General features: G+C 56.1%; 1 protein-coding gene across 1 annotated transcript in view; it reads left to right on the plus strand.

Annotated features, from left to right (window-relative positions):
• Positions 1-13,124, plus strand: part of GALNT2 (polypeptide N-acetylgalactosaminyltransferase 2) — a 90,995-nt gene that overhangs the window by 74,777 nt on the left and 3,094 nt on the right. Inside the window, exons 12-15 of the mRNA XM_029919345.1 lie at positions 824-916; positions 1,220-1,303; positions 3,624-3,750; positions 9,859-9,978. Coding sequence (XP_029775205.1) covers positions 824-916; positions 1,220-1,303; positions 3,624-3,750; positions 9,859-9,978 — 424 coding nt within the window. The remainder of the gene's footprint in view (positions 1-823; positions 917-1,219; positions 1,304-3,623; positions 3,751-9,858; positions 9,979-13,124) is intronic.

Raw genomic sequence — 13,124 nt, forward strand, 5'->3', positions numbered from 1 at the left:
TGGTTTCTGTCCTTCTCTGCCTGGCTTACTTCACTCAGCATGACACCCTCAAGGTCCATCCACTTTCCTACGAAGGGCCATATGTCATTCCCTCTCATTGCCATGTAGTACTCCATCGTGAATATATACCACATCTTCTTGATCCATTCGTCAGGTGATGGACATTTAGGCTCCTTCCATGTTTTGGCTATTGTTGACAATGCTGCTATGAACATTGGGGTACATGTGTTTTTTATTTATTTTTGAGAGACAGAGACAGTGCGAGCAGGGTAGGATCAGAGAGAGAGGGAGACACAGAATCCGAAGCAGGCTCCAGGCTCTGAGCTAGCTGTCAGCACAGAGCCCGATGCAGGGCTCGAACCCACAAACCATGAGATCATGACCTGAGCCGAAGCCGGACGCTTAACCGACTGAGCCACTCAGGCGCCCCAGTCGAGTAGTGTTAACAACCGTGATGAGAAGGGCCACGGGGGCCAAGGAGTTGTCGGGCTTGCCCCCTGGGGCTTCCTTCCGTGCGTCCTGAGGGTGCAGCCCCAGTCTCTCCTTCCCAGTCCCTGCCTGTGCTGCCTCCCTGGCTCTGACTTTTGCTCTTGGACAATCTGTTTCTGTGAAAGTCGGGAACTCAAGCTCTATTTGTTCAGTGAGCACCCGCTGAATGCCAGCGACCCGCAGACATAGCCTCGGTGCCGGGCAGGGACAGCCACTCCCCGTGAGCTGCGAAGCCACCCGCCCTCCTCGGAGACGCCAAGCAGACACGTGCACACAGGGTGACGCAAATGGAAAGGAAGCAGATCGCAGCTCAAGGAGGTTTCCTTTGTTTCAGAAACACCCGTCGGGCAGCAGAGGTCTGGATGGACGAATACAAAAATTTCTATTACGCAGCAGTGCCTTCTGCCAGAAACGTTCCTTATGGGAAGTAAGTAATGTGCGCTCTCGTGCTTCCTTGCTTGGGATCCATGGGGAGGGGGGTGTGCCCCATGATCAGCCCTCACCTCAAGGACCACACTGCTGCCAGAGTTGAGAACAGGAGCCCAGACGTCGAAGCAGAGGCTTCTGCTCAGGGCCGGGTGAGGGTGTCGGGCAGGAGGGGTCCTGGGGACAGGAGCGTGCCCCGCCCAGGGTCCCTGGCCACCTCGGTGCCGTTCTCATCAGCAGACCTGACAGGAGAGTTCATGAGGCCCCCACATTGCTGAAGGAGCCTTGTTTCCCTCTGCTGCAGCATTCAGAGCCGACTGGAGCTTCGGAAAAAACTGAACTGCAAGCCTTTCAAATGGTACCTCGAAAATGTCTACCCAGAACTAAGGTGAGCCCCTGGGGGGGGTCGCTGGTGGGCTCACTTTATGAGGACTCAGGATCAACGGGTGTCAGAAGCGGCGAGGCCTCAGAAGGTGGGGAAGTGAAGACCACCTTGGACGAGAGGCCAGGAGCTGGGCCCCTCAGTGAGCGCTGCGTGTCCTCCCCCCAGCACCCCTGAGAACGGCAGCCTTCTGCCCACGTCCCTTCCTGTTCTCCGTAAAGGTGGAGACAGTCCCCGGTGTCCCCTCTTTTAACTCCTTCCCCTTCAGCAAGAGGATGGGGGCTAGTGGCCCAGCGCTGTTCTCCAGCGGGCTGAGTCAGCAGCCAGAGGAACAGCGCCCAGCCTCCCCAGGAGTGTGCTCCGTGCCCGCCCTGCCCAGCTGCCTCCGTCTGGCCTCCCTGTCTGGCGCCTGGGGCCTCACCCTCCTCACTTATCTCACCCTGGTTAGTGGGAGTCCAAAGCCGAGGGTTCCATACTGACCTGGACAGAGACCCAAGAATAAATCCGCTCCACCGCCTCCCGTTCAGCTTCTGCTGCCCAGACGCCACTGCCCCTCCTGTGTGCCAGTAGATGGCGGCACCAGCGGAGGCACAAGGACCACGACCCCGCCCGCGGTGCCTTCCTCCTCCAGGCTGGGCTCTAGGGCACGTCAGGTGGGAGTGATGATGCTGGGGGCCTGCTTCCCCCAGGAGAGTCAGCGCCCGCAGAAGCGCTCTCCTGCGCCTTCTCCCGACCCTGGTGCTTCAACGTGAATTCACATGAGCTCCGCGTCCACAGGGGGCACTGCTCCCTCACCAGACACCTGCAGGCCTGCGGGTCTCTGGGCCCGTCTGAACTTGGCCTTCGTGAAGGGGTTGCCAGACAGCTTTTTCCTTTAATGTGGCCCGTTCCTTACTCCAAGTGTTCCCAGAGCACTTCACAGCGAGTCACGTAGCTCCCAACTCCGGGACCGTGAATGTGAGTGTCCCCACCATTATTTTCTGCACTCACGGCTCCTGCACAACCCTTACCACAGAGATGTATTTGAGAGATAACACGGCTTGGCCGCATCCCTGCTGCTCCCGTACATCACCCCCTGGAACAGTTTCCTCTGCCTGTAAAGCCCAAAGAGCCGGCAGAGCAGAATGGTATCCTCCCTCTGGGCCCTCTGTGAGGGGTGGCTTTGGCGGGCGATTGGGAACGGTGCTGGTCACCAGCAGGAACCGCCCACCTTGTCTCTCCCAGCTCACGGGGTCTTCCCAGCAGCAGGTCATAGTCCCTTGATGGTGCCCACCTCATGTTTGCTGGCACGGCCACCTGCGACTTGCTGGGTAGTGATGCAGTTTCACCCTGAGGACACCCGTGACTTGGGGTGACACTGGGCCCTCTCTGAAGCATCATGCACCCCACCTTCAGGTGACTCTGCCTCACCCTCACCCCATCCGTGCCAAGCAAGAGAGACACCACCTTGTATGTGCGTCATGTCCGGAGTAATCACTGCCGCTTACCGAGTGCTTCCTGTGAGCCCAGCTCACGGTGCAGTATTTTACATGATACTCGAAGCAGGCCTGTTCCGAGGGTGCGGAAGTGGGGGTGAGGCATGGAGAAAGCGGGGGGTGTGAGAGATGACGCGGCTGGCGCAGCTCCGGCCGGGTGCAGACGTGGGCCCAATCCTAAGGCACGTCACCCCCACCCACCATGCCCTGTGTCTGTGGCAAGGCCGCCCGACGAAGCCACCCCGGGTCTCCCCTCTACCAGGTGAAGGTCAGGTCCTAAGTCTACCTGGAGACTCAAGCAGCATATGACCACATTCACTGCTTTTCTTTTTTTGTTTTTTAAAATAAATATTATTTTTAAAATTTTTAATGGGTATTTTGGAGAGAGAGCACAAGCAGGGGAGGGACAGAGAGAGGGGGACAGAGGATCCGAAGCAGGCTCTGTGCCCACAGCAACGAGCCCGGTGCGGGGCTCTAACTCACAAACTGAAAGACCGGGACCTGAGCCGAAGTCCGGACACTCAGCTACTGGAGCCACCCAGGCGCCCCTTGTTCGTTGCTTTTCTAAAGAACTTCCAACAGACGAATGCTGAGGAGTGCAGGTGCTTTTCCATTCCAGAAATGCTTTCCTGATACGGAATGGAAAGACTGCTCCTCCAGCGTGGTCTTCTGTCGGGGTTAGAAGTCCGCCCACCATGAGGGGGCCCAGTGCACGGGCCTAGCAGAGGGCCCTCCCCCCCGCCCCGCTCATGGTCCCTGCTGCCTTAGATAAGGTCACCGAGCAGAGGAAGGGGTGGCGGGAGCCAGGGGTCCTGGGGAACGAAGCAGATGATTCTCCTGTTGTGTTCCAGGGTTCCTGACCACCAGGACATAGCCTTTGGGGCCTTGCAGCAGGGAACCAACTGCCTGGATACCTTGGGACATTTTGCTGATGGTGTGGTCGGGGTTTACGAGTGCCACAACGCAGGGGGTAATCAGGTACATGCGTGGGCTGGACATGAGCACTGGGCACCCAGAGACGGTGGGGCAGGGGCCCTGACACTGCACGTCCGAGCAGCTGCCTTTCTCCTGAGACCCAAGATGTCTGTGAGGTGGCACCCGGCTCCTGCTGGTCACCCACAAGCAGGTGCCTGTCAGCAGCCTTGGGCCCAGCTTCATCATCATCATCATCACCTCCTCCTCCTCCTCCTCTTCCTCCTCCTCCTCTTCCTCCTCCTCCCCCCACTCCTCTTCCTCCCACCTATGTGCTCCCTGTGATAAGTGCCCATCCCCAGAGCACCTGTTCTGTGCCTACACCTGTGCCCGGTCTCCAGCTGTGCTCATCAGCACCTGCCTATGTCTCAGCTAAACAGGTGCTTAACCACAGTCCCTGTGGCTGCCACCGAAGTCATTGTGGGTCCCCCTGCGTGTTAGCAATGGCTTAGCTAGAAAATATTAATAATTACTAGCTTCAGCCTCACACACACACACACACACACCTTTCTAGGAAACATAAAACCCCACCACCTTCTAGTCTCACTGCAAATGAGACCGAGAAGGCTCAATGGACCTGACTAGGGCCTCTGTGTTCCAGAAGACGGCATTCTGGAGAGCAATTTTCTCCTGAGATAATAATAGGTATTTGGTAAACCACGGGCTTTGTACACAAAAAAGGTTGGGCAGTGCTAGCTGCTCCCCTCTCCTTGAAAACATGCCAAGCTCCCACAGGGCCTGCAGTTTATAAACAGGGTGAGGCAGCATTGGGGGGGCAGCTTAACTCATGCGTCCCAGATTTATTGATCCCATAACCTTCTTTAAAAGAATTATTTTTACAAGCAGGCACCTGCTCCCATGTAAAGTTGGTGGGTCCAGTGCCCCCACCTCCAGGGAGCATCTACGCAGACTGTGGTCTCCAAACGCTTTGCCTCCTGTCTCTCCTCTCTCCACTTGGTGATGGTGTCTTAGCAGATGCTCAGAACCATCTGGACCCCCTCAATCAGACAAGGGAGGGGGAACCAGCTTCAGGAAGCAGGTGGGGCCTGCCCAGCATGTCATGCCACGCCCGCCCCCGGCCTGGGCTCCCAGGGTCTCCCCTCTGTCCCCAGAGTTCATCCTCTTGTCCTTGGGCACAGGCGGTGAGCCTTGGGTGCAGCTGGATGTATGAATTTCAAAGAGTTCAGCCTATGAGATGTGGGTCCCCGTCTGTATTCTTTCCCAGGCCCCTCAAATGTGAGGAGTCGGCTGGAAGGAGGATCCATAAAGAGGGAAGGAGGAAGGAGAGAACGAGGGAGGCCACAGGCCAGGCGCTTTGTGGGTTGGGGACAGGAGGGGAGGAGGGGAAGGCACCGTTCTTCGGTCCGAGGCACTGAAATTAAACGTGGCCCCACTTCCTGCTAGGGACCGCGTGGCCTCTGCAGCATACTCAGCCTCACACAACAGGTGGTGACGCGGGGCCACAGGGTATTGCCATCCTTCCTCTCCCAGCGCAGGCCTGACTGTGGGAGGCCGTGCGGGGACGGCTCTGTCCACACTGAGCGTGGAGACGTCCAGGGCTGCGGTGGGAGGTGAGAGGGCTGTGAGCTGGGCCTTCTCTGTTCCGTCCACAGCCATGGTGAGACTGTGCCTTCGTAAAAGTGACGCCTTGGGAAGTGAGGGAGGGGCAGAGAGCAAGGGAGACACAGAATCCGAAGCAGGCTTCAGGCTCCAGGCTAGCTGTCAGCACAGAGCCCGACGTGGGGCTCGAATCCACGAACCACAAGATCATGACCTGAGCCGAAGCCAGACGCTCAACCGACGGAGCCACCCAGGCACCCCTGTATTTATTTTGAGAGAAAGCAAGCATGATTAGGGGAGAGGCAAAGAGAGAGAGAGAGGGAGAGAGAATCCCAAGCAGGCTCAGCATTGTCAGCACAGAGCCTGATGCAAGGCTCAAACTCACAAACTGTGAGATCGTGATCTGAGCCGAAATCCAGTTGGGGAGCTTAGTCGACTGAGCCACCCAGGAGCCCCTCTGTGGGGCGTTTTCAAAGTGTGCTCACTGTTGGTGAAGGATTTCCCTTCACTACCCACCCTGTCCTCAGGCACCAGCTTCATCCCAGGCTCTGTGCTTGGCTCTTGCCCCCATAGCGTATCTCCGGGGGCAGATGGCACCTCTCACCCCTCAGCCTTGACGGCTGGTGGCCATGGCTCTGGGTCCCCAGATCCTGCCTGCGGGTTGGTCTCTTGGCCCACGAGCACCCGTCTGGCCTGCCGGGCACATTGCCCATTTACACCTGCTCCCCCACCCCTACCCCGACATGCCTCACAGCTCCCCCTCTTCGTCTCAGAGGTGTCCTGGTTATAGTCCCGTTATTTACAGGTGCAGGAGCTCACTGAGGACGAGCCACTCACAGGGTGCCATCTTAGGGGGAGGAAGCAGATTGGGACAGCAGAGGAGGCCCCCCAGAGGCGGCTGCTCCCCGCTCTGTGCCCAGGTGACAGCGCTGTCCCATGGCCCAGCTCAGACCTCGGCCTGCCCCAGAGCCCGTGCATAGCAGACCCTGGCGCTGAGCTGGGGCTGCCCTGACGAGCGATGTGACGGGCTGTGCAGAACACCGGCTGACTCGTCTTTCCTCTTCGCTTATGAGGCCATGGCTGTCCTTGCGTGGGGCCACATTTCCTCCCTTACAGCTAGTATTTGCCGGGGACCTGCTGTGCCAGGTGCTGCCCCTCGGGGGTGGTGGACGGGAGGACACAGCCAGTCTCTCCAGGGAGCGGGTTTCCACTCGCTCTGAGCACTCCCCCTGTGGTTCTGAGCTGGAAGAGCCCCGAGAGCTTCGACCAGTGCCACGCCCAGAACGTGCCGGGGAAACGCGCCGGGGTGTCAGTTGGCCTGGGGTCAGTAGTAGAGCATCAGGGTTCTCTAAAGCTCCCCAGGTGGGTGATTGTACAGGAGCAGCTGTACAGGGAGAGTCCCTCGGAGGCGAGGCCTCATCACTAAGGGCTGACATGCTGTTGCCCTCACACCGGGGAGCATCTGCCTCCAGGGACTGGCCAAGGCCCAGAGAGCTCAAGACGTAGCTCGTGTGACAAAGGGTGGGAAGTGTTCTGTTGAACTGAACTGAGGCCAGGCGCCTGGGGAGGCTCCATTGGTTAAGCTTCTGACTGGCTCAGGTCATGATTGCACCGTTGGTGAGTTCAAGCCCCAAGGGGACCTGCTTCGGGTTCTGTGTCTCCCTCTCTCTCTGCCCCTCTCCCACTTGTACTCTGTTTCTCTCTCTCAAAAAAGATTAAAAACATTTTTCGCTTAAATCAGGGCAGGTAGCTGCCACCGTATGTGGAATTGTGGTTCTGGAAGGCAGAGCTCACGCTTGCCGCCTACAGAGGACCCGACTCGTAAACCCGCTGCAAGTAAGGCCCACTGGATCTGACAGGAAGTGGTGCTTTTTTGAGGAGAGAGCCACACGGGTGAAAACTGCAAGGGGAACTAACATTTCCTAACTGAAATAGGCTCCTGTGCTCTGGAAGAGTCGGGTTGTTATCTGGCTTCTGGCCGAGCCCCAGCAGACACACAGGAAGTGGGAAAATTAATGGCCGTTGCTTTTTTAAGAGCAGCAGCTCAAAACAGCATTTCTTAAATATTTATGAACTTCACTGGACAAATTCAGATCATTGAAATGCAACAGAAGAACAAAGTGGCAACTAGCTGTGTTGTTTGCACAGCTGAATTAGTTTTTCTGGAATTCAGTGTGAAGTCGGGCTTTAAAATAATTAAGCACACAGTAGCAGGAAGCTCGTAGAAACTCTGAGACGTGAGCTTTCACTGGGTGTCTGCAGCCCTTCTAACGTCTTTCGACACCTGCTTCCACAAACCATCTGAAATCTTGGCCATGAGCAGGGGGTGCCTTGGTGCCAGGGTCTCACATGGGCCTCGTGGGACACGTGATGGAAGACGGCATGCAGGCCTTTTTACCCTGAGTGACGCCCTCAGTGCCGGTGACGTTGAGTGCCCTTTGGCACTTGGGAAGCACGGACTGTGCACCAATGTCATGGAAGATTGCAGTCACCCCTCGGGCAGTGCGTGGCCCTTCGCAGAGAACGCTCTGTAGAGCCCTCTGCCAAGAGCCACTAGAGAGGACAGATGGGGACAGATGGGAACAGGGCTCCGAGCTCCAGAGTTTGAGAGATGCAACGGAAAACAGCCCAAGCAGTTTATTCTGTTCTTGGACGTTCAGAGCCTTTAAGAGACTTGTTTGTGAATTTGCAGAGGGAACCTTGGCCCAAGCTCCACTGGTTGTCAAACGTATTTGACCTTCATAGCTCTCACTTCATAGAATTCCTCACGGAGCACACTTTGAGAAACTAATTAAAAGGTGAGAACATTACCGCCGAGGGCAGTGAGGGCCCTGGCCTGAGTCGGCCTCCCCGTTAGGAGTGAGGAAGGCCGAGGACAGACTACTGGGCTTTTCCAGTCCCTCCATGGGCTGCCTGTCTAGGGCCTGCCATTTGTCCCAAGCTGGCTTAGGTGTTGAACACTGAAGCTTCTTTAAAAGAAAATGTATTCTGGGCGCCCAAGTGGCTCAGTCAGTTAGGCGTCTGACTCTTGGCTTCAGCCCAGGTCATGATCTCACGGTTCATGAGTTCAGGCCCCATGTTGGACTCTGCACTGACAGCACGGAGCCTGCCTGCTTGGGATTCTCTCGCTTTTGCTCTCGCTCGCTCGCTCGCTGCCCCTCCCTGCTCACGTGTGTGCTTTCTTTCTCTCAAAATAAAGAAACTTAAAAAAAATGATAACTTATTCCCTCCCTTACCTCTGTCCCCTTAGAGCAGAAAAAAAGGAAAATAATTTGTCCAAAGCACTTAATAGTGCCTGAGTGTACATAATACATTTATTCGTGTGTGACCCATTCTCCCCACCAGAGAATCAGCTCTGTGAGGTCACAGCCTGCCCCATCTGTTCACTGCCGTGGGCCCAGCCCTGCAAGAGCCCCTGAGTCATCGAGGGGCACGGGGCGGGGGTAGGGGGGGTCACTGCAAGGACCACCTCTTGCGGCCGCTTTCCGGGGCCCTCAGCAGAAATGGACACCATGGGCAGTATGTGCTGGTGGAATTCTGGATTGGAAGACACCTTGCTGCTTCTGGATCCTGAGCGCTCATTTGGGTGTTTATCCCTTTGAAAGGGCTCAGTCCTGGAGTAAAGGTCAGAAGCCACCTCCTCCTGTCTCATCTGCGGCCCTGCCCTGAGCCTTCTGCCTGTGGCCACACTCCCTCATCTTCTCCATTCTCTGGCCTCCCGCCCTTTCCGACGATCTTATTAAGTTCTCGGAATAACTAGTTGTGCTGTGTGTGTGTGTTTCTATTTGTAAAAGCCATGAGAAAATTATTTTAGCACCTCTTTCTCCCACTGTCTGGCGCGGGGGGAAGGTGCTCAGTTTTCTCATCTGTAAAGGGGGGTGATAACAGCTTCTCATGGGGCTGCTGGATGAGGGCTTACAGTGGTGCCCAGCGTTAGCTGGGAGATGTGTGTGCGTGTGTGAACCCATAGGCCCAGCTGGAGGGATCTCGGGCCTTCGTGAGCATCAGCAAACCAACCCACAGCTCAGTAGTGAGGCTACACGCTGTGTGTTCTGCTCAAATAGCCCCTATGTAATTTATCATTTTCATAGGTTACAATCTACATTCCTAAAGGCTGTTTCCAGACCACGCTTGCAGGGGGTGCAGTCTTTCCAAAACAATGTGGGCGAAAAGTTGGCCCCGAACTGCTTGTAGAAACCACACGTGAGCCACTGTTTCCCGGTCACATTTAATGGTAGAAAAATGAGAGCAGTGCTCTGATCTGCATTTGGTGCTAAAAGAGTTAATACCATTTATCTTAGTTACTTGCATTCCCAGAGCTCTCTGCCACGTCAGCCTGCAAAAATCTCGATGCCTCACTGGGAGGCGCCCCCCCCACCCCCTGGACATCCCCAGCTGTAGACCTAACCTTAGGCAGAAAGTCATGTGTGGGCCCTGAGGTGGCCCAGGGGGCTCCGAATCTTGGCTCCGCAGTGTGACCGTTTCCCTTTTGGGGCCCCGTCACCCCACAGTCCTGCCCGTGGCACGCCCCTGACCTGCGGTTTTGTGTTCCAGGAATGGGCCTTAACGAAGGAGAAATCGGTGAAGCACATGGACTTGTGCCTGACGGTGGTGGACCGGACGCCCGGCTCGGTCATAAAGCTGCAGGGCTGCCGGGAAAATGACAGCAGACAGGTAGGCTGCCTGTGGCCCCTCGGCCTGGCCTCCCCGTGCATCCTCTGGGTGTATGGCCTGTGCCAGAACTGTACTGGACTTCAGCGCCTGCCGCCCGTCCGCCGCCTCCCCACCCTGCCAGGCCGCTCCTGGCGTGTGGCAGGCTCTCTGTGAATCCCTCACTGGGAGAACGTGGCATCGTCGTGTCTGTGCAGGGGTGCGGAGTGCTGGGAAGGCTGCTCTGTCCCTCATGTGCACTGGCCCTGGACAACGCGCTTGCTCTTCTCTGCCCCCTGTGGGCTGCTCAGCCACGAGTTCATGTGTCCTGGGTTTTGTCTCCGTAACTTCCTGATTGATCTGTTTGTATTTGTGCCTCACCCTCTGACCCAGCTGGCAGGGGAGGGGCCTGTGACTGTGTTCAGCTCCTCCAAAGGCCTGTGAATGCCTTGCCTTCTCTAGGCTGGGCAATGAAGTAGGGGCAGGTCAGGCCATCCTTGCTGTGCTGTGCAAGGTAAGCAGTGCTGGTGGTCCCCTTTCCAGAAGCTTCTCTAAGGCACCTGCTTATATGTGGGCATCCGGAGAGTATCTGTCAGGTGACATCGGAGAGCACTGGGGAGATGCGGACGCTGGTGGCCGTGGTCGTGTATTGTCTGAGGGCTGGACTTGAGGACCCCAACCCCATAACTTTCCACCTCATCAGCCCCCTGCACAGACGTCAGGCCCAGGAGTGGGAAGGGCCAGCCGGAAGCCCAGGGCGGGCGGGCAGAGCCGGTGTATAGGAGTGGCGTGCGTACGGAGAGCGTGGCCCAGGTACAGAGCACCCTGAGAGGTTACTGAAACTCCTACAAAGAAGTGCTAGGGGAGCAAGCGAGGTTCCGAACATCGTCACCCAAGGGAGGGGTTTTCATTGTTTCACTTCGCTGCGCGGAAGGCGTGCCGAACAAGGGACCTACAGAGACACCTTTTTTCTTAAGCCAGTGGTGTGACATTGCTGATTTCTTGGTGATACTCACGTCGTCTCCATGCCTCCAGGTATTTTAAAGAAAATTTACATTCTTACTTGTTAAATATCTTTGCCTTTTCAATTTACAAACCTGCCAAATGAGTAATGAGTAAGTTCAAGAGGACGAAGGCTTCCACGTGCTCTCTCTCAAGTATATACGTACATGTATGACCTTTTCCAAACGGCCCAGAGTGTTGTTGCCTTTGGAGCTGGTCCCCCTTGACACACTCCCGGGGTGGCCTGGAGACACGCCCTTTCTTGGGCCATGGGGATGGTGAGCGTCAGAAAGGCAGCCACCAAAGGACCTTCCAGCGTGCCAACATGAGGGGCACTGGCTTGTCTTCGTACAGTCCCTTCTTCTCGGATGGATGGGTGTAGGGAAACTGAGGCACAGAGCCAGGAGCCTGAGTGGGCATCAACACTGGTTTCACAGAAGGGGAGGCTGAGACCCGCATCTTCTCTCTAGGGTGCCCTGAGAGGATGGAGGCCAAAACAGGTCCCTTGCTTAGATCCCTGTAGTCAGGGAAACGCTTGCCTCTGGCCACTGCCAGCCTGATCGCTGGGTGTCCCCTCATCCTCTGTGGTACCCCTGGTGTGGCAGCGGGCGCCTCCGCTGCACGGCTCTCTGCCTCGGTCTGCTGTCCTCACGTGTTCTTCTGTGCTGAGGGCGGTTTCAGGAGTTCACAGAACCCCAAGTCCGTGGGAGGGACCGCCAACAGGGAGGCCCCTGGCCCCGGGCCACCAGCACTTGTGCTGGGTGGACATCGAAGCACCCAGGACTCCCTGATCCCAGCAGTAGCACTACCCATGAGGCGTCATGGGGCAGGGACATCTGTGCAGGCACAAAGAAGGGACACAGTGATGACTTTATCTCGTCTCCAAACCATAAAAAAACAAAACAGACACTTAATGTCTAGAGGAGTCACTTTAGTAAGAGCTTATTTCAAGAGTTAACAGGTGATCCTGTTGCAATCCCAGGTCTTAGGAGCATCACTGACCCCTGAGAGGCTCACACCCAGAGACGGAAAATTCTTGGAGCGTATGGAAGTGGAGGGCCACCGCCGGAGAGCCTCAGGATCCCAGCAGTCTGATCCACGTGCCCAGGCTGAGGGCGCTGCCTTCCAGAGACAGGGCTGGGGTTGGCTGATTTTTTTCAAAGCCCTGCCATGTAGCTGACTGATGTTTTAACACACAACAGGCAGAGCCCCTCCCGAGAAGGAAATCAGATTCCATTCATTCCGTGTCCTTTGTCAAGCCTGGTTCCTGGCCACCCCGTGATATGCAGGGAGGTTGGCAGGGCACACACACACTTTACATGACAATGGAGGAAACCCGCCTGAGGAATGACTGACAGCCCGGGAGCCAGAAAGGAGGAGATGGTGGGCAGGTAGCCATGACCTCCCCCCCTGCCCATGCTCATCTGATTGCGCGGAATTTCACTACTGGCAAAACCTCCAGGTTAGCGAGCTGCGTGAATGCGGCTCCCCGGGTCCCTGTGCAGAATGTCGGTTCTCAGGGAGCTGGGCTCCGTTCTGCCACTTCTGCCGCCTTCCCCACCTCCTTCATTTGCCATTTTCGAGGAGGCCTCCCCACTAATTTTATCTTGAAGCTGCACCATCCTGCCCGCTGGACCTTTTGGTTTCTGGGCACGTCTGTGTGCTCGTGTTGTGTGTGCATTTGCAGAATCAGAGGGGAAAGGGAGACAGGAGGAAGAAAATTCAATTCCATGGTGTCAAAAGGATTTGCAAAAATACTTATGGAAAGGAGCTTTAGTGCAAAGAGTGTAAAAAACTAATTAGAATCACAGACTATGTTAATGAAGGGAGAGCTTTGGGGAGAAAAGAGTGTGATACTTTTTTATTTTTTTAAAGAACAAACATTGGAGATTTTTACTGGGGGTATACAACAGGAGGAAGGAGCTCAGATTTCCTTCCTTACCTTAACTTGAGGCTGTGGGCTTTGTCTCCTGATTTGATTGGTGGGTTGGTGGATTGATGGGTGAGTTGGTTGGTTGGCCAATTGAGTTTGGTTAGTGGGGTGTTCCGAGGTTGGTGGGTTGGTTTTGGTGGGGGAAGGGTGCGCACACTTGAATGAGAAGAGGTTCTACCCCATGTGTTAAAAGCGCTCCATTCGGAACTCAGCAAACCCTGCTTGGTTGCATCAT

This window comes from Suricata suricatta, chromosome 2 (assembly GCF_006229205.1).
Source record: "Suricata suricatta isolate VVHF042 chromosome 2, meerkat_22Aug2017_6uvM2_HiC, whole genome shotgun sequence".
Classification (NCBI taxonomy): Eukaryota; Metazoa; Chordata; class Mammalia; order Carnivora; family Herpestidae; genus Suricata; species Suricata suricatta.